The 27061-nt window shown below is 34.7% G+C and overlaps 1 protein-coding gene across 20 annotated transcripts in view; it reads left to right on the top strand.

Annotated features, from left to right (window-relative positions):
- The window catches only part of NRXN1 (neurexin 1), a 1113820-nt gene that overhangs the window by 488343 nt on the left and 598416 nt on the right, over positions 1 to 27061 (top strand). For 10 of the 20 annotated variants that reach the window (XM_063695881.1, XM_063695882.1, XM_019021142.4 and 7 more), the window contains 3 exons: positions 6130 to 6513; positions 13320 to 13523; positions 16102 to 16128. In XM_063695881.1, coding sequence (XP_063551951.1) covers positions 6130 to 6513; positions 13320 to 13523; positions 16102 to 16128 — 615 coding nt within the window. Of the gene's footprint in view, positions 1 to 6129; positions 6514 to 13319; positions 13524 to 16101; positions 16129 to 16855; positions 26437 to 27061 lie in introns of those variants that run through there. The other 10 variants (XM_055377874.2, XM_019021155.4, XM_055377873.2 and 7 more) reach the window with 2 other exon arrangements.

The following is a 27061-nucleotide window of genomic DNA, read 5'->3' on the forward strand; positions in this document are numbered from 1 at the left end:
ATTGGTCAGAATATCTCTAGGATTGAATGTGAGAATTGGGATTGCTGGATTAATTGTAATTTTAATTTTGAAAGATAATGACAGGTTAGTTTACTAACTGCTGTTTCAATTTACATTCTTATCTACAGTAATTGAAGTGCGCTTTCCCCCTTATTCTTGCCAATACCAGATATTATTAAACTTTTAAATTTTTGTCGTAAGAGTTCTGTTTTCATATATTGATTTAATTACTGAAGTTCCCAGCTCACAGATGAATCAAGTAAGCAGAAAACAGATGGTAATAAGCAGAGAGTGGAATATTAAGATGGTATTTTTGTTTTGTTTTCAAATACAGTTAATTTTATTTCTTTAAAAACCTCATAGACAACATTGGTTTTAAAAAAGATACAGAAATTTTTTAAAAAACACTCATAATTACACTATCACCAAATACCCACTGTTAATATGTTGGTTCTTTTTTTAAATTATTTTATGATAATTATATATTTTACATTTTACATTATACCCTATTGTCAATGTTGTATTCTGCTTTTATTACTTATGTTGTGCATATTTCATCAAGTTTGAATTTGTTATTAGACTAGGAATTTGACAAGTAAATTTGTAACTTTGTGAAATCTGATTCATTTGTATAGGTACAGGTGGAGCAGAATTAAGTATAGATAAAATTGACATTAATTTAAACAATTCATTTAAGCAGTAATTTAAAAATTGTTTATTCAAAAATGAATCTTAGTAATCCATCTACTGAATTTCTTTATTTTTCATAAGGGCCACATTGAAGCCTAACAAATCTATCCTTTGGCTAAACTTGCTAGCTAGTTAGTTGAAGAGCTGGAACATCAGATTTTCTCACTAGGAAAAAGGGTTCCCTATTACAGCATACTATTTTCTACTCCTCATTTCCTAGTAATTTAAACTTTTGAAGTAATTTAACTCTTGACATCAACTTAACTTATTTTAAATCTCACCTTCACTCTGTGTTTCTTCTCACCCTGTAAACTAATCTTATGGAAGTAGAACAGACAATAAAAATAGGATAGAAAAGTTAATGGAAACTAATAGGTAATGAAAAACTACCTCACTACGTTGTAAATTTCATTTCCACTTTTATAACTAAGAGCTGTTTTAAAAAGTTTTTTGAACCTTTGCATACAATTATACATGAAATATAAATTTATTACTTGTTTATGAATATTCTTAAATATTACCTTGTCTGCTTATCACCTTCATTTTACCTCTTACATGTGTCGTGAAAAACAGCTTTACATGTAAGAATATAATGTAATGTCGTTTCTACATTAAAATTATAAAAGTTGTATGTCCACAAATTATTTTTAGTTGCGATCTCATTCCTTTAAAAAATAAAATAGCATAGCAGGGTGCTTCAGATTCTTAAATAGTGAAGCATGAAACCCTGATCTAGATAATTTCTCAAATATGAACTTTTCCCCAATTTTAGGAGCCTTAATGTAACAATGTTTACATAAAATATTTTGTTAATTTACCAGAAACTTCAAATATAAATTTAGTAGAAGGGGTAGAATGTATGAAGGAATCAAACTATTTAAAAAAGAACATGTCAATATTTGTGGTTCCTGGAAAAAGATAGAGGGATGACCCATTAATATATTTAGATTTTTGTTTTCTCTTAAAAATGTATTTATAACATTTATATACCTCAGCCTTTGAAAATTCTCCTTTTCCATTGATATATAGAGTTTGGCAACTACTCAATTTTCTTCAATTATCAATGAACCAGGTTTAAATATTAATTTGATGTGTTCTTTGTAACCACTGATTTTATAACTCAATTATAATAAAATAAGCACACGGGAACCTTAATATTTAAATTTCACTATGCTCATATCTATGAGTTAAATTGGTTTAAACTAATTTGGATTCTGTGATGACTCTTTTGCTAGGTGAATATGTTCTTTGATTCATATCCATAGTAAAAGTCATTAAGGAGATCTGGGATTCAAATCCCTTATTGGAAATGTGTCTATTTCAGGACACATGTTTAGGCTAAAATATAAACTTCTATTTGCATTTGTCTCAGTAATAAAATTTAATTATTAATTCAAACCATTTTTTACTCCATGAATTTTCAAAATATAAAAATAATTGTTTCCATCCCACTTGAATTAAATTCTTTACTTTCTGATTATTTGCCATATCTTTTACAAAGATTTTCTAAAATACAAGTTCGTACGAATTAGCAAAGCATATAGATAAAGTAGTACTTGATTTTCAGCCCTGTTTTCTTCATCCTATGATGTCTGTTTGCATAATATTCCAATGACTGATATCTGATCCATCCATTTACCTGATGTGTCTCCTTAACTTTGAATCCAGAGCTCAATTTAAGTTCTAGTCTTTCTTGGATTAAATTTGAATTAAAGGTAGGATTATATCCCTTTTTCTTTCTGTCTCATGTTTTGTTGCTTGTTCTCTATCTCTCTCTCTCTCTCTTTCTTTCTTTCTGATGGAGTTTTGCTCTGGTTGCCCAGGCTGGAGTGCAATGGCGTGATCTCGGCTCACCGCAACCTCTGCCTCCCAGGTTCAAGCGATTCTCCTGCCTCAGCCTCCCGAGTAGCTGAGATTACAGGCATGCACCACCGTGCCCGGCTAATTTTGTATTTTTAGTAGGGATGGGGTTTCTCCATGTTGGTCAGGCTGGTCTCAAACTCCCGACCTCAGGTGATCCACCCGCCTTGGTCTCCCAAAGTGCTGGGATTACAGGCATGAGCCACCACGCCTGGCCTGCTTGTTCTTTCTATGAGAACTCTACAATTGTATTTCAAAGGGACAATAGGGAACTATGGGAGAAATTTACTCTTTGTGATAGTAACCCTTAAATCTGTTTTTGTTTTTTATTTATTTTTTTGTACCGTGGGTTACAACATTTTAGCTGGTGCTAAAATCCATTGATGGTCCAGCATTTGTTTTAATAAAATGATATGATGAGAGAGAAATTATCAAAGTGCTTCAGAGGCTGTAGAGTTAAATATTTTTTTTTCTTTTAAACATTTGTTTCAGAGTGTGTGTTTGTGTGTGGGTGGGTGGGTGGGTGGATGTGTGTTTAAGTGTGCACTGGGATATTTGAAAATTGTGGTCTTTATGACCGTGTTCAGAAAACTCAAGTCTAATGATAAATTTATAGTAAGAATCTTACCCTGTCCATATCATCAAGCACATTCTTAAAATAACTTATTTGAACTCTCTTACAATACTTTGCTCAAAGCAAGCACTAACACACCATAAATAAAAATCAAGAGACACAATTACTCCATCCTTACTGTCAGACAAACTGTCATGAATGATTGTCTAAACCACCTGGCAGCCGTTTTGCCCCTTAGAGTGAGTGCAGACACAGTGCACCAATGTATGGAAACTACATGGAATAGGGGGAGAAAGTGGGTTGTGGAAGCCAATGAATTTCCTCGACTCAGGAGTCCTCCAGGATTCCTCTTAGTGTCAGAATTACGATACCCTGAGCAAGGACAGTATAGCCTTTCCAAGGGCTTTTTTCCCCATCTGAGCTGAATAAAAAGAGCATATGGGAATACATACATACATATATGTTTATATGTATGTATATTTGAATATATCACCACACTTGGAATAATTTGTCATTGTTCCTTTGCTAAGTTCCGTGTCTCCTAACATTTCTTCTCAATTTCTCAATAGTGGATATTCATTTCGTCAAATCCTCAAAAATTCTACTGCTTTTAGGAAGGCTTATTGAACTAATTGGAAAATAGAGTAGAATCCTTCTCTCTTTTATTTAAGAACATGTCACTTTGGCTGGGTGTGGTGGCTCACGCCTGTAATCCCAGCACTTTGGGAGGCCAAGGTGGGTGGATCACTTGAGGCCATGAATTCAAGACCAACCTGGCCAACACTGCAAAACTCCATCTCTACTGAAAATACAAAAATTAGTTGGCTGTGATGGCGTACACCTGTAATCCCAGCTACTTGGGAGGCTGCGGCATGAGAGTTGCTTAAAGCAGGTGGCAGAGGTTGTAGTGGGCCAAGATCCTGCCACTGCACTCCAGCTTGTGTGACAGAGTAAGACTCTGTCTCAGAAAGAAAAAAAAAAAGAACATGGGACTTTGTTCATTGCATGTAACTCTTTGCTTTCCATGATAATATGTGCTTTTCAAAGTGTCCACCTTTCCTTTTGTCATTAGAAGACACTCTTTCTCATCATATTCTAACTTTCATTAGCTACTGCAGAGGATAGGGACCATCTGTTTATTCGCTTCTTAGGTATTTTGAATAGTGCTATATACAAAATGATGCTTTAAAATGCGTGTAATGATCGTTCCATTTGAAATAGAAAAGAGCCACCATTCTCTCTCAATATTATAAATTTTATTTCCCTAAAATGCCATGCTTTATATTTTTCTAAATAGGATTTTATGGTTCCCATATGTTCCTAAATGAGAGTTTTCTTCTAGACACTTGTACAAATGTGAACAGTAAAAATGAATACTTTGTCCTTTTCTCTTTTAGCTGCTTCCCTAGGAAATCTCCATTTTGCTCCCCTCATTGGAAGGCCAAAATAGCAATGCCTTTGAGTGTTTCTCCCCTAGGAGCTTTTCCCTTTTCTTTCTCTGAAAGTCTAGAGAGCCAAATATCCTCTTAATGACTCGGCCACCTGAGCAGTCTTTGTCAGTGGCTTCCATGCCCTTCTCCCTGACAAAGACAGATCCCATTACACTGCCTAGATTGAAGGGGGCCCTTCTTCTGGGATTTGGAATACTCCTGGGCACATCAGGGCCCACAGCCTTACATCCTTAGTTAGATATGTGTTTTCACTTGGGGCGGGCTTTTGGTATTCTGTGTAGCAACTAAAATGTGTCTCCCTACACACACCTGACCTACCCTCCACTTCTTCTTTTTGTCCCTACTTCTGTATCACACCTCCCATCTCCAGGTCTCTCTTGTGTCTCTTCCCTAAATACCTGAGGTTCTGTGCCCATGCCCCAGCATGCTATCAGACCTTTTCTCATCCTCTCTCTCTCATCAGACTCTTCCTATCCTTCCTTATAATCTGGAGCTGAGAAATAATTCTGGGATAATGTGGTTGTGGGTCCTTGTGGTGTTCTGTTCAGGTATCATGGTTGCATTTGTACAAAGGTCTTTCTGAAGATAAAGTATCAGTGGAATTTTGGTAATATGACAGTGTGTGTGCACGTTTTGATCAGGAATATGCTTTATATCTTTCTTTTTTTTCATAGATTCCACTAATATTTTTCTGTGACCCTCAAATGATCCCATGTAGATGAATACCTGGTTATTCCATACTTAGGACTTAGAGCCCTTTGTATTTATAAACCAATAGATTTTTCTCCTTAACATTTGGAGTGAGAAAAAGAAAGCCTTGTTAATTTAAATAAGTAACTAGCTTGGTTTACAAATAAGGAAGCAATTGATTTTACTTGACTCTTTCACTGAAATATAATCACAAACATTTATACAGTGCTTATTATAAACCATGTACATTACTAGTATTATTTTAACACTAAGAGCAACTCTATAAGGTAGGTAATATTATTATGTGCATATTATGAATAAGGGAAACAAAACTATGTAAGTTAATCAATAGGTTTATACAGCTAGGAGTGATGAAGTCAGGTTTTGACATAGGTAATCTGTGAAACTATTGTGCTCAATCAAAGTAATCAAGTCAGTTAAAATAGGAACATGAAATCTTTCTTTGGATTGCAATTTAATATTGGCTTTGAAAACAAGCACTAACCCAGGGGAATCTGACTTTCTTCTAGAGACTGATACAGAATTACAGTTTCTTTATTTTTAATGTATGTATACATGCATTGACTGAACTGTTTGAGGCTCTCAAACACTATTTGTTGGCTGTACACTTTGGTTTCCATTCTCAAGTTCAAATGGAACCATTTAGTCTGTTTTATTTCTAAAGTTTCTTAATACCATGGATATCTTAATTTCTCTAGGAAATACCAGAAAGTGAGGATAGAAAGAATAATAATAATTGTCTGCCTCCAAGGAGTTAACCATCAAGCAGACAAAAGAGAGAAAGATAATTATAACACATTGGTGCTTTTTAAAGACCTGTGCATTCTCCTCTCTTTGAAATAGGTACCATTTCTGTCAACACGTTGCGTACTCCCTACACTGCTCCTGGTGAGAGTGAGATTCTGGACCTGGATGATGAGTTGTACCTGGGGGGGCTGCCAGAAAATAAAGCTGGCCTTGTCTTCCCCACCGAGGTGTGGACTGCTCTGCTCAACTATGGCTACGTGGGCTGCATCAGGGATTTGTTCATCGATGGCCAAAGCAAAGATATCCGGCAAATGGCTGAAGTTCAAAGTACTGCTGGAGTGAAGCCTTCCTGCTCAAAGGAAACAGCAAAACCGTGCCTTAGCAACCCTTGCAAAAACAATGGCATGTGCAGGGATGGATGGAACAGATATGTCTGTGATTGTTCCGGAACAGGCTATCTTGGCAGGTCCTGTGAGAGAGGTAGGATTCTAAAACCCCAATAGCCAACTCCCTGAGATGAAAAGTTTATTAAATGTTGACCTCATACCTGCACTGACCATTGAAACGTAATGTATACTCTGCTGAAGTAAACTCTGTTTGCAAGCTGAGCAGCCATACCTGACATGGATTACTAATGAGCTCTTAATGTTTTTCAAAGAGCTTGATTCTGAAAGGACACAGTTCTTAAGTATATTGCAGGAATAGAAACTTGAATCTTTAGTATCCTCTAGAATATGAGCCTAAGATGTATTATAGACAGTAACTGCTGTCTTTTTTGCCCAGTTTTTAACTTCAGAACATTAGACAGTAAAAAAGGCATGAATTAGACATACCTATGGCTTCTAGTGCTAATACCCATGCTAAGAAATGGCATTTGAGGCAAGCTAAGCTATGAGTTGCAACTTCCCTGACACAACTGGGTGAGACTTAAGTTAGCCTGCTCATTTCACTTCAGTCAACTTACAAAAGAGGAAATATCCTCTCTGAAAAGTAAGCTGGCTTTCAATCATCTAAGGTGCACCAACGTTTCTGGAAGTGTACCCTAATAGAAAAAGTACTTAACTTTGGCTAGGACCTAACCAACTGCAGAGGATTCATTTACCAATTTGCTGTTAAGACTTAGCTGTGCCTATTGAAGTTCTGAGCAGGTGCTGCCTCTCTTTTTCTAACAGGAGGCAAACCCACATTTTCTTTTTCTTTTTTTTCACCCTATACAATAAAAGGAATGAGGATTCAAAGAAAACTGAAGGGCAATAGCCGTCCCAGTTGATCTGCAGAACAGGCTAAAGGAATAAATAGCAGAACAAATAGTTCTAAGTTTATTCTTCCATCGACCCAGTGTTTCAGATAAATGCTTTAGTCACTATACCTATTGCCACTTATTTTCAACAATGGAACTAAAAATCAATATGAAAAAATATTGATGAGTTGTTCCATTGTCCTCACCTGCTACAAATAACATTGCTTTATTACATATTTAGCCTAAAATTACCTGGCAACTATTTTTAAGCTATGAATATTTATTGTTTCCCTTTTTTATTCCTGAAATAGTTCAGTTCAGTTTGCCTAAAACCTCCTAGGAAAAAGAGGGGTTGTTTTGTGAAACCCAAAATTGAAATCTGATTTTGGTTATTTATCTTAAAAAGGAGGTACATCAACTTATTAGTTCTGAGATTAATATTAATAATATAAATATTTAATAGTAACATAGAAATCATATATTAAACCACTTACCATATGCTATTATTATTGTGGGTCATGCAATTAGATGGGTCAGTAGACGGGTATGTTATCACATAGATACAGATATATTCATTCTCTTTATGATAGTACCTAACCGGCATTTCTGTGAATTGTCAGTACAACTTAGCTATTTCTGTATAGTTTAGTTAGTATGGTGTATGTTCTTTATAAGTTTCCTCTTTGCATTTTGCTTCCTAATTTTAGTTTGTTTGTTTAGTTTTGTTTTTGGAAATTGCCAAAAGGATGAACAATGTAACAAAGCTTGCAAGGTATAATACAGTTACGCATAATATGAGATTAGTGGACTTGCACGATTTAAGGTTTTGTTTTAATTTTAATCACCCAGAGAGCTGCCAGTTGTTCTGATGCCTCTTGGTTAAGTGAAGCTGAAAAAAGGGTATAACTCAACTGTCACATGAATTACGGAAGCTTTCTGTTAACTATGCGTGGTGTACCACCCTGTGGCAATATTCCGCTACTACATATGGCAAAAATGAAATAGAAATTGTAGATCTTTCAGAGCCAGGATGAGAGAAGAAATATTTATATATTGCAATGATTAGAAAAAGGGGCAGCAAGCATATGTAGATTTGTAAATGAGAATTTAATAGCAAACTTCATTATTGGGATTCAGCATACGTCTTTATCTGATAGGAGGCTGGAGGTTTCTGCAGATTTCTTTGTCTCCAGATTGGCTGTATGCATTTTTGGGTGGTTCTTGTTACTGGACTACCCATGTGTATTGCGTGAGTCCTTTGCTTTTCAGAAGTAATTTTCTTGCTCACGTTAGGGTGCCTCCTGAAAGCAAAGGAAATGTGTGATGGTTGTCATGCTCAATACCACAAAATTTGGCTTCTGCCCAGTTCCTGGCTATTATGCCCTAGTTCAGTTAACACAAGATCGTGCCTGAACCTCTGAATTTCCAATTTAAAAGAGGGGGCTTTGACAGAGTTTCTTCTCCAGACACACATTGGTCACATAAGGCTGTTGTTGATCAAATAAGGGTTGACAACTCTTGAAGTTTCTTTTTTTAAGAGAACTTTTAAAGTTGTTTTCTTATTAACTTTGAGCAAAAATTGATAATTTATAATTTATGAAAATAATTATTCAAAGTAATTAAAAAACATGTTCAGCTCCTTGGATTTAGAAAGTTCAACATGGAAAAATTATGTTGCAATTGCATTATAGGAGATGTTTATCATGCCTAAGGAAGCAAAGGAGTTTATAAGAAAGAACAAAATACTTGCTAACTTAGGCAGACAAGAAGAGAGTATTTTGTTTTACATGTATTGATCCTATAAGAAGGAGTAGTACAGAAATAATGTTCAATGAATAAAAGTTAAATTTAGCACCTTCCCTTCTGCTTTATTTTTAATAAAACTGAGAATTTGTGGAGACTTGATCATTTAAAAATTATTCTGTTATATGTAAGAATAACAGCATTGATATAATCAGAGATCTGCTTTATACTGTTTGTTAAATTCTAACAGATGGAGGGACAGATGTCAGAGCAATATAATTTGGCTCCCTGTCTGATTTTCATCGTTGATCACAATATGTGACTGCCTTTCGGCAAAACTGAGCACAGGTGTACACTTTAGACTGCAACAAAGAATAATGTAGAAAAGGAAATTTATCAAACTTAATGACAAGGGAGGAGGAGATATAGAAGACAAAGTTGAAACTGGTTTTCTCCCCCAGTGGGAAGTATTGTACTGGAATTAGCCTTTTAAAGAATTATTGTATATTCTAAATGATGAAATAATTTTACTAGTGTTCAAGGATGCTGCCAAATAGCATAACCTTCAAATGTCAGAATGTTGTTTACCATTTATTTGGCAACTCTAGACTACAACCCTGTGCATTTTCCATTTCTTGTCTAATTAAACATTAACTCTAATTATGAGGAATCGTTTAGGCTTTCATTTGTCGTTTATCAACAAGTTATTTTCACATTGAGAATTATTTAACATGACACTCGGGGGCACTCTAGTTTTATTACTTTACTATGTTATTTCAGTCCTGCAGCTTTTTGGAGAATGTTAAAGGCTAATGATTCTGATTATTTTTTTCTCTGGGTTGTATTTCACACTATATTTATGATCCATTGTCAGTCATCTGTATTTCTTAAAGGAGGTGCCCCCTATTTAGTTTTCAATCAAATCAAGCTACTTTTCCCAGAAGAATATGATTATTTCAAAAATGTGATTATTGAATAATAGAGCCTAGTTATAGAGACTAAATAAAGAGGAGAAAACAAACACTGTTTTGATCCTTTTATCTATATGAAACCAAAGTAACTGAACACATGATAATGACTTTTACACTTTTATTCGGGTACTTGTTGCTTTACAGATATGGGTCATGATTGTCTAGTTTAGGAAAAACAAAAGTAAAGATCAAATTTCTTTTAAAATTATACCACAAGCATTTTTCTCTCTAGAATTCACTATAACTTTACACTCAGGTTTTAATTATTTTTTGAGCAACAGCAATTTGATTATTTGCACTGGTCTTTGACCACTGGGATTTTACTCCCATTTGGGAAACTTTTTGTCTAATTGAAAAAAATATGATATTATATAGAACCACTATATTTTTGAAAGACCATATTTTGCTTTATCAGTGCTTAGGGCATTGCCTAACCATGAGGCCCCTGTTTTGATAAATAGACACTTCCCTAGCCTATCTTCTGCAGCCCAATTTTGGCCTTCAAAGTGGACCTTATTACATATTTCATTCATGCACAGTACTGAAATTAGATTTCACTTGCAATAAGCAGAATAAATACTTAATTTCTTTGGTAAGCTTTTATGTAAGCTTGGTATTCAAATTGAAATTAGCTCACTGTGTGTGTGTGTGTGTGTGTGTGTGCAATTATTGATTCAATTAATATTTATGGAGGCTCTGCTGTGGGCCTGGCATTGTGGGGGCACTTGCTGCTGGTAGAGCAATGCATATGAGAGACTGATCTCTGCCCTCAAGGTACTTGTATTCTAAAGGGCAAATACAGATAATACTCTACAAACAAGAAATGGTCATTTCAATAAAGTGAAATGGTGAATATATATTGAATAACTGGAGGGGGTAGCAGGTCTCTCTGGAGTAACATTTAAGCAGAGACCTAAATGCTGAAAGAACCAGCTATTTAAAGATCTGGGGCGAAACGTTTTTAAACAGAGGGATCTAAAAGTGCAAACACTTCAGTGAGATCATGAAATTGGTGTATCTGGAGCTCACTGAACAAGAAGCGGGACATGCTTAAAGCTGAGGCCAGAGAGATGGACTGGGGCCAGGGTCACACTGATCTTTGTAGGTTTAAAAAAGTAGGAACATGGTTGAGGGAGCTACTACAGTGGTGTAGGTGAGAGATGAGAGCAAAGTCTGAGGGACATTAGTGGCAGAGTTGAACAGCAATCAATTCAGAATGTGGATTGGAATTAGAGCCTTTAGGACTTGCAGACTTGCAAATGGATTGGACATGGCAGAGAGAGTAAGAGAAGTCAGAAAGCTTTAGGTCTGAGCAATGAGATTATCATGTTTACTGAGATGGAGAAGACTGAAGAAGGAGCATGTTTTGAGTTTGTTCATTTTTGAAGGGAGTAAATTAAGAGTTTAATAATATTCCAATTCAAATATTCCAATTGAAATTTCATATTCCAGTTGAAAATTTCCAATAGGCAATGAATGCTACAGCTCAGGAGAGAAGTCAGAACGCTTAATAAATATTAGAGGAGTGAGCATATGAGTTGACTGAGATCTCTTAAGTCAAGAGGTAGATGGAAAAGAGAAGGGAGTTAACCTAAGCAGGGAGACCTGGAACACTCAGTGCTTAGAGAGGTTCTGGATCTCACTTAATCCCATCATGACAACAAATAGTGATTAAAGTCTTATAGAAACAGTACTTGACTTTCTGAAAAATAAACTTACAAAACCACAACTCTAAATGTAGTCCTAATATTGAACACAGTTGTATCAGTACACTTAATTGCTATGCTGTGTAAGTAGGCAAAATAATGAAAATTTCCTGGTTCATTTTAATTCCAGGTAGTTTTTCTTTATTAAGTAGCATCCTGAGTTATCAGAACCAATGAGAAAGCAAACAGATTCACGCTTGTTTTGCAATATTCCACTACCATATGGTGCTTAACATTAAGGAGTCCTGACTATTTCTTTAAGCCGTCAGGTTGTCATCAACAGTTTTTTTTTTTTTATTCATTTCTTTGTGTGTTTAAGACAGTACTAAGCAACCTCCCTACTGATGCCATCTGCCTTAGTTTAGTAACAAACATCCGCACAAGCTCCCCAGTCCCACCCCCATGCTTATTTAGTATAGCAAAAGCACATCATTACTGCTTTGCATGACAACTTATTCAGGACACCAGGGTTGTGCTTATAGATAATATTTAAAGTTACTCCTCTTCTATAAATTAATCTTAAAAGGAAGTAACAGTTCCTTAAAAGGAAGCCTTTGTAAAAATTACCTTGCTAAACATAATGGCTCAAAAGAAGTATTATCTGTTGTTTGGTAATATCAGTTTTTCTTTTTTCTTTTTGAACATCACCTTTGGTAAACTATTGGCCCAGTTCCTATAGTTAAGCCATATTTCTTTTTTTTTTCTTTTAAAAATAATTCTATCAGGGTAGAGATTATGAAAAAAAAATGATGACAGTAACTTCTCCTAGAACTACAGGTTTTTAGAGCAGATCAAAGCCCTGAGAAACCTTCTGGCAGTACCCTCTCGTTGTGCAGTTGAATAATTCAGAGCCAAGGCAAGGTTGACTAATTTCACAGAACTAGTCAGTGGGCTTACCATACATAAACATGCATTGGAAAGTTGCTAGAGGCTGGGCACAGGTTCCTTTTGGGAACATGGGCGAGAGGGTCACTTGAGTCCAGGAGTTTGAGACCAGCCTAGGCAACATAGGGAGACCCATCTCTAGAAAAAAGTATTAATAATAAGCTAGCCTGGCATGGTGTCATGCGCCTGTGGTCCCAGCTACTCAGGAGGTTGAGGTGGAAAGACTGCTTGAGCTCAGGAGGTCATGGCTGCAGTGAGCTGAGATCCTGTCACTGCACTCCAGCCTAGGGGATACAGACCTTGTCTCAAACAAACAAACAACAAAACCCAAACAAAAACAACAACAAAAAAAATCCACAACTTTGCTGGTGTTTCAAACTAGGCTCACACTGTGGCTGTACAAAAGAACGTGATCTTTGCTCTTGAGAAGGGGGGCACATAATCAAACACTCAAAATTCAACATGATTAATGCTATAGGTAGAAAGTGCTCTGGGAACAAAAAAAAGGAACTGCTGACATCTCTGTTTCTGGGCTTTAGCAAATATCTCACAAGGGAAGTCCTCTACTGTGACTTCTCTTTCCAGCTCACAGTTTTGTTTATTTCTGAAGAAGATGAATTGATTTTGTAGTATTGTGTTCTAGAAGTCTTAAATAAGTGATAATAAATGATCCTTTTCCTCTTTAAAGTATTAATGCGCTATACCATCCAAGAACTTATCATATTCATTTTCCATCTCTAGAGGCAACGGTTTTGAGCTATGATGGGAGCATGTTTATGAAAATTCAGCTCCCGGTAGTCATGCACACGGAGGCTGAGGATGTTTCCTTACGGTTCCGATCCCAGCGTGCATATGGCATTCTGATGGCAACCACTTCTAGAGACTCTGCTGACACCCTCCGCCTGGAGCTAGACGCAGGACGTGTGAAACTGACGGTCAATCTAGGTAACAACCTGCCTTCCCCCATTGAACTAACACTTTTTTACTTTTTGTTCAATTTTGCCTGCAAACATTGATCAAGTAGCCTGTTTGCCATGGAAAATTAAAACACTTAATGGTCTTATTTCCATCATTTAAAGTAATTTGAGGTTTTCGGGGCCATCTTTTTATTTTTTATTTTATTTTTTATGTTTAACATAACTTACTGTTTTGTGATTTCTACCACTGAGGGTTCTTAAAAGAGAAGCCATGTCTGTCAGTGAGGTTAATTGAAAATATAAATTATTAAGCCTGAGGTTGCCTCAAGCTGAATTTTCTGTTGATATATTCACTGACATTTGGATCGGTTGTAGGTGACATCCTTGCAGATAAATAAAAACATGTCTTCTTAGAAAGGATTTGCACAAAATATCAAATTTCTGCTTTGTTATCTAGATCAAGAGCTGTTCTTACTCTACTCCATGGGCTTCTCCTTTGAATAATCACCTTTGTGGTACCCCGTCTTTTCTGTTTCGGAGTACTGTGTGGTGGTATTTTGCTATCAAACAGCGATCCACAGCCCTTCAATGCCCAAAGTCTGCGGCCCTTAGCAAACAGCCATGAGAACACTAGAGACACAGGCTCTTCTACAGAAAGATAATGCTTTCCTGCTTAATTGTAGCGTTAAGAAAGACCCATTACAGTAAAACCTCACCAATCTGGATGAATTATGGGGAAAAACCAGGCTGAATTAGGAAAAAGTCTGAATTGCAGATTTTAAAATTTGTTTAAGCAGTTTTTATTTTTATAAATTATACTCAAAAACATAATAGTTTGGAAAGTCTTATCAAGGAAAGGGCTCTCTAGGCTGATTTTAATGGTTGGATAAAAATTAATTATAATTAGCACATTGTTTCATGCAAACTATGCCATCAACATAAAGTATTGGAAATCAGTTTTCTTCCCACACTTGGCTTTTCAAAATCTTGTTCGTTTATGAGTTTAATTTTTTTTCTTAAGAGGTCTTTGCTCATACCAAAGGAAGAATTAATATTCTGCCCAAATTTTCAGTGTTATCATTATTTCAAAATAAGAGGAGTCAAAATTAATGAGGTTTTACTGTATTTTTGACAGTGTTAAACACACGTATATAGAAATGAATAAACAGAGAGGGAAAAATGAAATTTGAAACTACATAGATTTACCCCAAAAAAGGAGTAATAAATTGTGATGAGGCAAGGCATTTGTGGAAACCCCACCTACTTTTTCAAATTGTGCTGGGCAGAACGATAACTCATAAAATATAAAATTATCCCATTGGTATCTTATTGCATATAATTATATTTAATTAATATTAGTGAAATTAAGTTAAATAATAAGGTTAAAAAATACTACTTTAAGAACACAGAGCACTCTCCTTTACTGTTCTGTTAGAGTACCCTCTAGTGACGATGACAGGTTATTACAAGCCAATCAAAACAAATCGCCTAATTGCATGCAGTAAAGCTGCTGTTAGTCAAAGTGGAAACACTCATGAGAATTTTCGAACAGCAAAGCATTCTGTAGAAAGAGGTGTGTAGGTGCTGGTCCTTGGCTGTTTGCAACCACTTTTCTGATGCGGTTGACGACACATGACAAACTCAGCTATATGGAAACAGAATCTAGGTTTATTTTTTTTTATGTTCCCCAAAGGCATTAAATAATAAAACCCAAACCAACAAATACATATAAAATAAATATAAAACATCCTACATAGTCTTTTAAAAATAACCACTATAATTACAGTTTGTGTTACCCATACCAGACGTTCTGTTCTTATAGTAGCTACTTTTATATAAAGCAAGTATAAGAAAGGGAAAATCAAGAAAGGAAAATCAAGGGAACCATGACACTTATTACACAGAGATAACACTGTTAGCTCCTAAGAGAGGCATAGGCTTGTGTGCCTTGAATAATGACTGTTCCTTAGCCACTGGAGTTTCTAAAGGAAACATACAGTTGTTTCTTTCCTCCTCCAATTAACGCAAGGTATGGAATCCAGCCAACATCTGGCAGTTACCTTTTTATGCCCAACAAATAAAATTTAAAAACAAAACAAAAACCCTTAGGGTAAGATAAGAATAATTTAAACTTGCTTTCCATTTGACCACTGCAATTCTGAAGGATTCTGTTGGCCTTTGTGGGATATTAGATTTCGGAGGTCCAAGATGTCTGAGCCTAGCTGAACCTGCACTGTACCCCATTGTGACGGAGCACTTTTACATTTTGCGGAAAACAATGATATGTTCTTTCACAGATGGGGAGAAAGTTGCAGCCAGTCTAAGCCAAACATCTTTGACATTTAACAATTCTTTACTTCACTTAGATTTGTCACCATGTAGCTTTGTTTGAATTGGCCATTTTTAAAACCTTCTATTGTTGTTGCCAATGGTAAACTTTTATAACAAAACATCTGGGCTTTATAAGTATGTAAAGAATAATGATATGGAGTGGCCATATTTGCATGTGTCTGTCCCCGGAAGGGTGGACTGTAATTTTATTGGATGTCTGCAGCTATTACCTTGAAGGATGAATTTTCATTTTTCATCTATTCTTCCCCATCTAGATTGTATCAGGATTAACTGTAATTCCAGTAAGTGCCTATTCAAAATTTTTAAAATGTTATTCCTCCATTATGATGTAAGCTAGTCAAGAAAAAGAGAGAGAGAGAGCAAGAGAAATGTGTTTATAAAACTCATGAACTCACTTTTAAAGTATACCAGTCCATCATCTGGGTTGTAAAAATTCATTTTTAAATTTGTACAGCTGAAGTCTTTCCCACTGCAGTTCCTACCTCTATATGGAAAAAGAGGTGACAAGTGTTTTGTAACAGAATGTGCCAGCACCTTATAGACTTTTAGATATTGCAAGTGGCATTTGTAGACTCCAGTTGTTCTCTTCATAACCAAATAGGAGAAAATATTGTGGGTCTTATTTTCTTTTGTCTTTATCTTTTAACTCAAATACAAAAAAAATACTTAATTCCTCTTACTTCGAGAGTTACTATTAAACCCATCTAAAGTTTTACATAGACATAGAAAATTACTCGTCTAAAACGTTCTTCCTTGATCATTAAGAATGTTTATATGATGAATTTTTACATCCTAATCATATCTCTGCAAAAATAACCAAAACCCTTCAAATCTGTGACATGCATGCAAACTGATGAGTCTGAAAAGATGCATGGACTGAGTTTTCTTTGAATTTGGATGAAAATCTGAAAGGATATAAGGACTGTGATTTTATTTTGAGTTGTAGCATTATCTTAAGTGTAAACTTATTTATTTCTGTACATAAATGCTCAGGTTTTTCCTTTCCAGGTTTTGCTGATCACATTAAGAAATCTCCAATGATCACAACACAAAGTCATGAGCAGTTTAAATAAAATGGTTCTAAAAAGTTTCTAATCTCTCACTGTCACAGTAAAGAATTTTTTTCTATTCTCAAAACAATGCTGAATGTGAGTTGATGGAGTCTACTCCCCAAAGCATTGGCCATGTTTTCAAGTGGCAATAAGGCATCCTCTGAGGAACAAATAGATGTCTTAAACTTGAGAAAACAAGACTATTTTCCTAATAAAATACGTACTGTTTCAAACATTGTGCCTCTTACAACTCATAATTCTATCCACATATATTTAATATTCTTTTAAAAATAACATTAAAATGAGTTTATTCAATCAGACCAATAAAAAAGTAACAGAATGATGACTTATTAAAAATTAAGTTAATAAATTATAACCAATATCCCAGGCATTTAAAAAGATCTCGAGCAAAATAGTTCCTGAAAATAACCTGTCAAAGCTCTCACGTAAGTGGAATTTTTCAAATATATGTAATCTCCTCTCCAACTCTATCTCCTCCATGCATTCCTAAAAGGATATACATTTTGCACGTCTAATACCAGGTCCAGTTTGCTTTCAGCTGGGGGCATAGATGCAGGCAAAGTGGCAACTCACAAAATATCCTTTGCCAAAGCCAGATCTGTGCCTCACTCTGGCTGTAGGTTTTCTTGATCCCTCCTGCATCTTAGAAAATCCTTGTGGGGACCAATATTCCTTTCTAGACCTCTACCTTATGTACTCTTTTTATTTTATTTATATGAAGCATGCAACAAGGCATGAATTTTTGAATTTACAAAATATAACTATGCAAAGTATAGCAATTAATGAAAATTATTCAAATGACGTGTGATTCTGTATTCTGTGGCTATGTCAATGATTTTTTAAATGTATGTTTATAGTATAATTACCCTTGTTAGACTCGTTTGCCATTTGGCTTATATCATGAGACTCTGGTATTGAGGACAGTCTTATTTTTCCTCTGGATATTCCACAGAATAATACCTTTGAGGACAAAGGTTTTTGCTGTTTAGTAAATTGTTTTCCCTTTTTAATGAGTATGTGATACTTGAATTCAATTAATGATTGTGAGCCTCCAGTGTACACATCGGACAGGACTGCGCATTCCTTAACTTGACAGCAGTCACTGAAAAGAACATTCAATGAACAGGTAACATTTTCATTTCCTTTGCCTCTGTTTTATTTGGGGAATAGGGAGCAGGGGTAGTAAGAAACCCAAGTTCCATAAAAAAGACTCACCTTTGAGGAAAGGGAGGAATTTACATTCCAGATAATGCAAACCTAACACACAGTGATTAAATGAGCAGTGATTTCTACTTGGAGTGCATGTTGTACTCAATAAAAACTAAATTAACAATATCTGTATCTCAGTATAACTTGCAGTTTAATGAAAGACTGAGTTATTACATGTGTCCTCTGTGAGCCGTAGGTTTGTCTGAGACTGAGAAAATTAATGTACGTTTATTAAATCACAGCCGATAACACCATTATCTCTAAAAATTGTACCATACCTAAGCTATCAACTGTATTGTGAAATTAATATGAAATACCTCAATTGATATCTTTTAAGAAAATTATCACAAGAAATATACAAAGTAAAACATAAAAGATTATCTTACATTAAAGACTAATATTAAACTCTAAATTATTAAGTTTGAATGGAAACTTCCCCAGAAACACTTTTCTACTTTTACTTAAAATTGTGCTGCTGTTTCCTATAGTCATTTTCTCTTTCCCTACCCCACCACCAAGTTTACAGCATTTGTACTTTATATGGAAAATATACATAGTGTCAGACTATCTAATCTTTGCCAGTGAAAAATGGGTGGGAGGTGAGGAGGGTAGAGGGTCTAGCTACATATATTCAAACCTGAATGAATGTTTCTTTTTCAGCCACTCTTGTGTCAGTAGTTTAGATGCAGTGACACAGTTTTCCATGGACATGCTAGGGCACAGCCCTCTGTTAAAATTTCCTCTGAGAAAGGCCAGATCTGAATTCCAAGTATTATCTCTGTCAGATTCCTTATTGCTACCATTTCCCCCCCTGGGAAGAAAAGCTGTCAAGCATCCTTAAATGGAAGAAGAGAGCCTCTTTTCATTTAAAAATACAAAAGCTTATTTTCAGCTATAGATAGGGTACTTTCTTTAAAAAGCTGTCTCTCTGAATAATGGCCATTTCACTGCCAAATGTATGTTTTGATCTTTCAGATTACAGACAGAGCGTGACTGCACCCAATCCCAGACGAGTCTCAGTTTATTGATGCTCATTAGCTTATACCATTGCTAAAATATGTTTATCTGCAATTTGGGATTAGATTAAGGTCAGTGTTTCCAAATCCATGGGCTGCAAGGTGAGCACAGAAATGAATTATCCATGGCTCACCACTCTTCTCTGTCCAGGATAGGAATAGAAGGACAATCAGATTACCCTTGCCTCCTCTTTCTTTCTTAGACAGTGAAGGATACTTTAATAAGAGTAGATGGGACGGGACTGTACAGTCACATTCTTTTAACATAAAAAGGAAAAAACTATCTGAATTAACGAAGGAACACAAATTGTAGACTATTTTAAAAATCATCAAAGAAATCTGTACTAACAAAAACTAAATATTAACAAATCATTGTTGAAACCTTAAATCATATTGAACAAGGTGCTTTTGTGACTAGCACGTGAATTATTTGCATGAGAAGATGACTGTTTTACAGTCTCTTGCCTGGTCCATAGTATTAATTGACTTTAGTAAGTCATTTAAAAATGATAAAGAATGCAAAAAGAATTTTCTATTGCTTGTGAAATTTTCTCAAGTGCATTATTAGTAGGTTCTGTATGGGACATTAGTCTCATTCTGCATTCTTTATATCTGCCAAAGCACATAGCCTAATGTCAATCTCAGAGTTATAATGATGGTCTCAATTTCAGGTTTGGTGCCCAATAATTCCAAACGATACATCCAAACTCATTAGGCTATGTGTTTCTACGTATTTTTTTTTCTGAAAATTTGGCCTTTTTTGTGATGTACTGCATGATTAAGTAGTGCCATTTTTTTCTTTCTCTCTTCTTCTGGTAACCTTAAAAATTGTTAGACCTATAATCTTTTGAGGTGTAAATACATTGACATTTTGAAAACTAAACTTGCTCCTATCAACTATAGGTAAGTCCTAATTGTCATATCAGTAACTACTTTAAATATGCAGTGGATTCAGTGGATTCAGGGAGCCTTTTGTGTTTCTTGGTTTTCTTATGCTTTCTATTATTTTTGTTTTTCCAAATCAATGGCATAATTACAGAATGACCTTCTTGCTCACTGGGAGGCTTAGGGACACTTCGTTTATTTTATTTATTTATTTATTTATTTAAGAGATGGACTCTTGCTCTCTCATCCAGGCTGGAGTGCAGTGGTGCAATCTCAGCTCTCTGAAACCTCTGCCTCCCAGATTCAAGCAGTTCTCCTACCTCAGCCTTCCAAGTAGCTGGAACTACAGGCATGCACCAGCATGCCTGGCTAATTTTTGTATTTTTAGTAAAGATGGGATTTTGCCATGTTGGCCGGGCTTGTCTCGAACTCCTGACCTCAGGTGATCTGTCTGCCTTGGCCTCCCAAAGTGCTGGGATTACAGGCATGATCCACCACACCCATCCTCAGGGACACTTCTGCATCCATATAAAAATAGATTTAATAAACTCATGATCTCTGGGGCTTGTTTTGTTTGCATTATGTGGCTTTCTTTATGCCTTATTACATTTGTCTGTTCTCCCACCTACCTGCACTTCCTTTCTTTCTATTAAGATTCACTCTTCTTACTTCTTCATTTCCAGTATTGTTTCTTCCGTTATCTTTTTTCTTGTCTTCTTAGAAGAATAAAAACTCTGGAGTTAAAAAAAATATTGAAGCAGACCTTCCAAGTACTTTTGGCTTCTCTCAGAAAATAGTGTATTTAAGAGGCAGAGACAACACAATTACATATAACATTAGTGTGAAAAAAGCATCAAGGGCTGAAGTTCAATTCCTATTTGCAGTCCAGTGCCCAAGTATTGGAGAGAAGGGGCATCTAAGGACAAGTATTTAACCTCGCTTTTGACTTGGGTATAGGGAAGAAACACTTCGCATAGTATATTTTTGAAAAATGTACTTTGATGGATGTCTGGAGTAGATAATAAGATCTTTGTATTATTTTATTACCAGAATGAAAAGATCAAATGGATATTAGTTATCACCAATTTTTATGTAGATAAAAATGGAAAGCAATAGAAGAATGCAAAATGTCAACCACTGGCACTTAAGCCATATTAGATTGCTTTGATCAGGCTGCCATTTGAGAAGCTACTTAAAAAGATACGAGGAAATTTCTAGGGGCTGGAGCTTGTTAACATAAAGTAAATATTGAGTTCAGAGTCGCTGCTTGATGCCTGAGAGCAGAAAACTGTAAAAGGGAGTCTTTCGCCTCTGCCTTCACACAGCAGTCACTTGATTTGTGGAGTTCTGCCAGTCATTGCCTGTCAGTGACTGGTGCTATCCACCTGCCTAGGATAGAAGCTGCTCAAGGAATAAGGGAAGTTCAAAGTATAAATATAGAAAACAGAAGTCTCATTTTTTGTTGTTGTTTCTGTTTTGTTTTACTTAAAGTATATGTGAAGGGTATGAAAAGAAAGTTTATAAATTATTATTTTCAGCAAAAATCTAAAAAAAAATTGCATGTAAAATGTAAAGAATGAACATAGATTTCTGACAGAAAACAAATAAAAACAGGCAGTGTATTGGCACATGGCAATGAGTCTTTAGAATAATATCGAAATTGAGGCTGGGTGCTATGGCTCACGTCTGTAATCCCAGCAGTTTGGGAGGCCGAGGCGGGTGGATCACCTGAGGTCAGGAGTTCTAGGACCAGCCTGACCAACATGGTGAAACCCCGTCTCTACTAAAAATACAAAAAAACTAGCCGGGCATGGTGGCAGGTGCCTGTAATCCCAGCTACTTGGGAAGCTGAGGCAGGAGAATTGCTTGAACCTGGCAGGCGGAGGTTGCACTGAGCCGAGGTTGTGCCATTGCACCCCAGCCTGGGTGAGAGAGCAAGACTCCTCTCAAAAAAAAAAATAAAAATAAAAATAAATGGAAGCCCATTTAAATTATCCACATGTTTAAACTTGTGAGGATTATAAAGAAGAATACAGCTTTCATTGCATATTTAGATGGCTACATGGGTTAGGCAACAGAATGATACTGTGAGTGGTTGAAAAGTAGATTGCTTTGGTCTATTTTAGTGAATGATTAGTCTATTGATTGCTTATATGCAAATATAAAATGTTGTAATGTTCTAAAAACTACTCTTTTGTGCAGTTTAAGAATGCATGTTGAAACCAAGCACAGTTATTAATTTATTCACGTTAAGCATTATTGATACTGCAAAGACTCTCAAAGTAATGCAACATTCTTGACTATTGACCAAATTGATCAAATTCTCTTCAATTGTTGAGAGTCGGCATTATAACAATTGCCTAGGTAAAAAGTATTATAAAATCCAAGAAAGTTTTAGAAGAAACATTCTAAACTTGATATTCTCTTATTAGTTTATGTGAAAAGGGAGTTTCTTTTATACAAATATCCCCAAATCTAAGGGAACACAGCATGTTGGCCAGATGTTTTTATTTGTTGTCGTTATGAAGAGCTGCTTCTAAACATACCCCACTTCCTCCATTGTTTTGAGTTTTTTCTCTTCCTTCCTTTACTGTATTCTTCCCTGCCTTCCTCCCTCCTTTTCTTCCTTTCTGCTCTCTCTTTCTTTCTGTCATCGCTTTCACTGACTGTATACTCTCTATATGTTGTATATTCAACTTTTCTAGAAAGAGAATCTAGTGAATCTATTACTTATCCTTGTCCCGTTGGACAAATCTTTCAGTTCAGGTCACCCCATAAGCTACTCACCAGATCTTAGTTTTGGTGGCAGATGATCCAGTTGCTGGATCCAATTGGATCCACTGGTGATCCAAATAGCTGTCATTAGAATAGAGGCCACATGATACACTCTCCTCAGAGCAGATGTAGGAGCAGCAAGCTTTCTACACAAGCATCTTTTCTATATGTTGTCTGACTGAAAATTGTTTTCAGTTTAGCTATAAAATACCCATGAGAATTACAATCTGTTCAACATATTACTGGCTAACATGTGGTACATAAGTCAAGTGGGCAAGGCTCTTTAAATCATGAGATGGTCAAATAATTTGGAGATTGAAATGTTTTGTGTGCTCAGAACTCTTATCCACTTCTTTTACTTATTAACAATGTGAGCAAAAAGCAAGATGGATAAGAAATGCATTATGAAAACAGTTTTCCTGGAGATAATTAAGAAATACTAAAAGGCTAAATTATTTTTAATGTACTTAAAATTGGATTGTTTATTATTACTTGTTCTTTGAGTGCATCATTCATACAATTGTGGAAATTCTTCACTCTCCAATTGCACTTCCCAGGAGATCAGTCTAAATACAGACTCAAAATATTTTATGCATAGTACTATTGAAATTAATTAAATTTCAAAGACAGTTGCCTTTTTCTACAGATAAATGTTATAGTTAAAATTGCTTTTGAAATGCATGATTTAAGATATGAGTTAACAAAATCCCTTTTAAATGTTGCTTATGAAGAATGTAGGTTTCTAGTGAAGTGCACCCATTAAATTTTCAAATACATGGAGAAATCAACCAGCTTTGGAACCAGGAAGTTTCCAGTGTAGATAAGTATGAACTTCTATACAACTTAAAGAAATCTAAAATGTTTTACATTTCAGTAGGCGCAAAGGAAGTAGTTTATGCATGTAAAAATTAAAACCAAAATATTATAGAACTAACATACTGTAATGACATGTCTTAAAGTTGTTTTTACAGATTTTTCATGAATTATAAAAGTTTCTAGTAAAGAAAATAAAAAAGAAATTTTTAAATCAAATAATGCAGGTGTTCTCTTAGCATTCAGACGTATTCACCTAATAGTGTTGAAATAGGCAGATAAATATGGAGTTAGACCATTATGATGAGTACAATAAATAAAAATTGTAGAAACCCCATAAAATAAATTCTGTTTAATAAATCAACTGAGAAATTTTATACTGCTAAAAATAATATATTGGTAATCAAGTAATTTTATGCAATCAATTAAGTAAAATTAGTTCAGCCAATAGGCAGTGAAGAAGTAATCAGCATCTCCTATTTTTTTTGAGTTATCAATTATGGAACAGGCAAGGGACCTTCATAACAAAATTGCTTTTCTATTATGTTTCTGGAAGTATATCCCTCTAAATGTTTATATCTGCTGGTGAGATTGAGGTAATTTTTAGTTTTTTTTTTCTATTCATCATCTATAATTTCTACAGTGTTTTTTCTTTGCTATTGTGATTAAAAAATCAAAAGTGGGTAAAAGTAAAATATAATTTAAACCAATCCCACCAATATTTAGGATAAAGCTACACTAGATCATATATTTGTAATACATCATGTACATTTTAAATTAATTTACAGGCTAAATATCCTACTAATTTTGACTCTCAATATAGAATGAATATCTTTCAGAACAACATTTTGTTCCTAATCAGAAATAGTATTCATATTTGGAGGCTAAAGGAAACAGAAAATACATAAAAGTAGCCAAGGATTTCAATTTTCACAGAAAAGTTTTATTAATGTCTTAAATGCCCTTATAGCACATAATACTTGGCACATTATGTACTTAATATATAACACATGCTATAACATGTGCTTCTTTAAAAATATAGAGCCATGGTATAGGAATGTTTTGCACCCCGTTGTCTAATTTTAGCAACATCTTGTAAACATTATGTCTGTCTTTGATTAAAACATACAATATTTTTAAATGTAATCTATTGTTTCTTTTAGATTTTATGCCAAGGTTATATAAAGCAATTCCAGGTCACTGAGCCAGTTGAAGTAACATATAATAGGGAGGAAAAATATGTCTACCAATGGAAATTATACCATGATTCTTCAGTGATCTCAGTTTTCTCAGATGATAACTGGTTGGGAGCATCTGTGAACAAGATCATGAGAAATAAACCAGATTTGAATAGCCACACATGAGAAGATGCTTCTAGATGTGTTAGTGTAAGTTATCGTCCTTGACTGTAACCTACTAATAGAAAATCTAACATAATCTTACCTTAGGAAGATCAACCAGAAACAGGCACAGAGACATAACTCAACATTTCCATCAGTGGTTTGACCAGTTCCAAGGAACCTTCACACACTGTCTCTTCAGATAAACCAAGTTAATTTGGCCTAAGATTTAATTGCTAAGTTATTGTTATAGTTGGACAATAGCCATTTTAGAACATTTCCTGGCGCATAAGGTGAGCCATTCATTTCAGAAGACATTTGCCCAAAGATAACTTCAAAGAATTAATTCCAATATTTTTCAATTACTAAAATAAATGGTCAAAGAGAATCACAGAATTCAAGCTACTGACTAAAAGCTAGCTTAATAAATAAGCCAGTGATGATTAAAGAAAACAATTAAGTTAGCACTACCATTAAAATCTTAAAATTCAAATAAAGAAGGGTTTAGCTAATAATTATATAATTGCTTAGAAAAAATATATTGCATTCAAATGTTCACATGATGAATGCGTTAATAATCATGTACAGTTTGTCCATAGCCTTCATTTGAACAATCATTATGTGAAGAAACAAAAAGAAAGCAAGACACGAGATGCTACCATTCATCATTTGTCACATTTCTTAGAATTGTTTTCTTTAAGCAAATAGGTCCATAAAGTTGACAATACTGAGAAATAGATTTCTACGCATTATAATGACTTCCCAGTAAAAAGAAAGGAAGAAAAAATAAATAAACTTAATAAAGGCAGAAACTTAGGGGTTTTTTTTCTCTAATATGCTTCTTACTTTTGGAAAAAGTTTATACTAGAATATCTGAAAAATACTGAGGATGAACTAAATTTTGTGAATTCAGTCATGTACTTAATAATATTCAGCTATCCTTATGTTAAGAAGAAATGGAAAGTAAAAGGTAAATTCATTGATCTTGAATTATGAAAAAATGTACATCCTTCTTGACCTCATTAAAAAAATGTTATAACTATTACAGTGATGTATTTAGACATGGAATGATACATTTAATTTTAAAAAATTGCATTTGTGACTATAATCCATGGCTTTGTTTATGGAATATCAGTTTACATTTTGTAAATATCCAAATGCTCAGGACCCATATGCTTTTTGATTTTTTTTTATTCAGACAACTTGGCATTGTGTATGTATTGCAGAAAATACATTAAATGAGTATTACTATAAATCAGTATAACCCTTTTCTTTCACACTACACAAACACTGAATACATTTTCAGTTTTTAATGCTTACTCAAAAGCAAATTGAACTATTTAGTACTCAATTTTATATCTGCTAGCTGTCCTATTATGTGATAAGCATCCCTTGGAATTGACCTTTTGAAAAAAATAAAATCACAGTCTGAATTGTTACTTTCATTGTATTAGACTTATTTTATTATACTTCTTAAACTTGCCAGTTGAGCTAGATTAGATTTAAAGATTGCTAGTTTTAGAACATTTTTTCTAGAAATATATTTATTTAATTTGTGTTCATTTTTACTGTGTTGTAAATGTAATTCTCTAATTCTCTTCTTAAAAAGTAAATTATAATTCTTAAAATGTATGTTTTTCGCATTGAAATATGTTTACATAAGAGATATTTATCCTTGTCTGTCATAAATGGGTACAATCAATGACAAAACTACAGAGGCTAAATGTTTCTTAGTAGATGAAGTAGATGATTTTAACCTTGTTTATTTGTTTGCATAGGCAATGATATTTAGGCCAGAAGAAATAGAGCAGGAGGTGAAGCATCGAGAAATACTGAAATTTATTTTGTAGGTAATAGAATAAGTTTGCTATCATTTTGGAAAATGGCAGAAAACTCTCTGGAGGGTGTTTCCAACAACTCTCCAAGGTCACATCCACTTGAGGACAAGATCTGTGTTTTTTTATAATTAAATACTCATTAAGTTTTGAGTTCCCCCAATTTCTAAGCCAACTATTTCCTTTGGACTCGGAAATTACTCACTGCTAACCTTAGGTCATTTTGTTCTACTAGGCTGTATGCATCATTAAGTTTATTTTCAATGTA

Source organism: Gorilla gorilla, chromosome 12, assembly GCF_029281585.2.
Source record: "Gorilla gorilla gorilla isolate KB3781 chromosome 12, NHGRI_mGorGor1-v2.1_pri, whole genome shotgun sequence".
NCBI classification, from domain to species: Eukaryota; Metazoa; Chordata; class Mammalia; order Primates; family Hominidae; genus Gorilla; species Gorilla gorilla.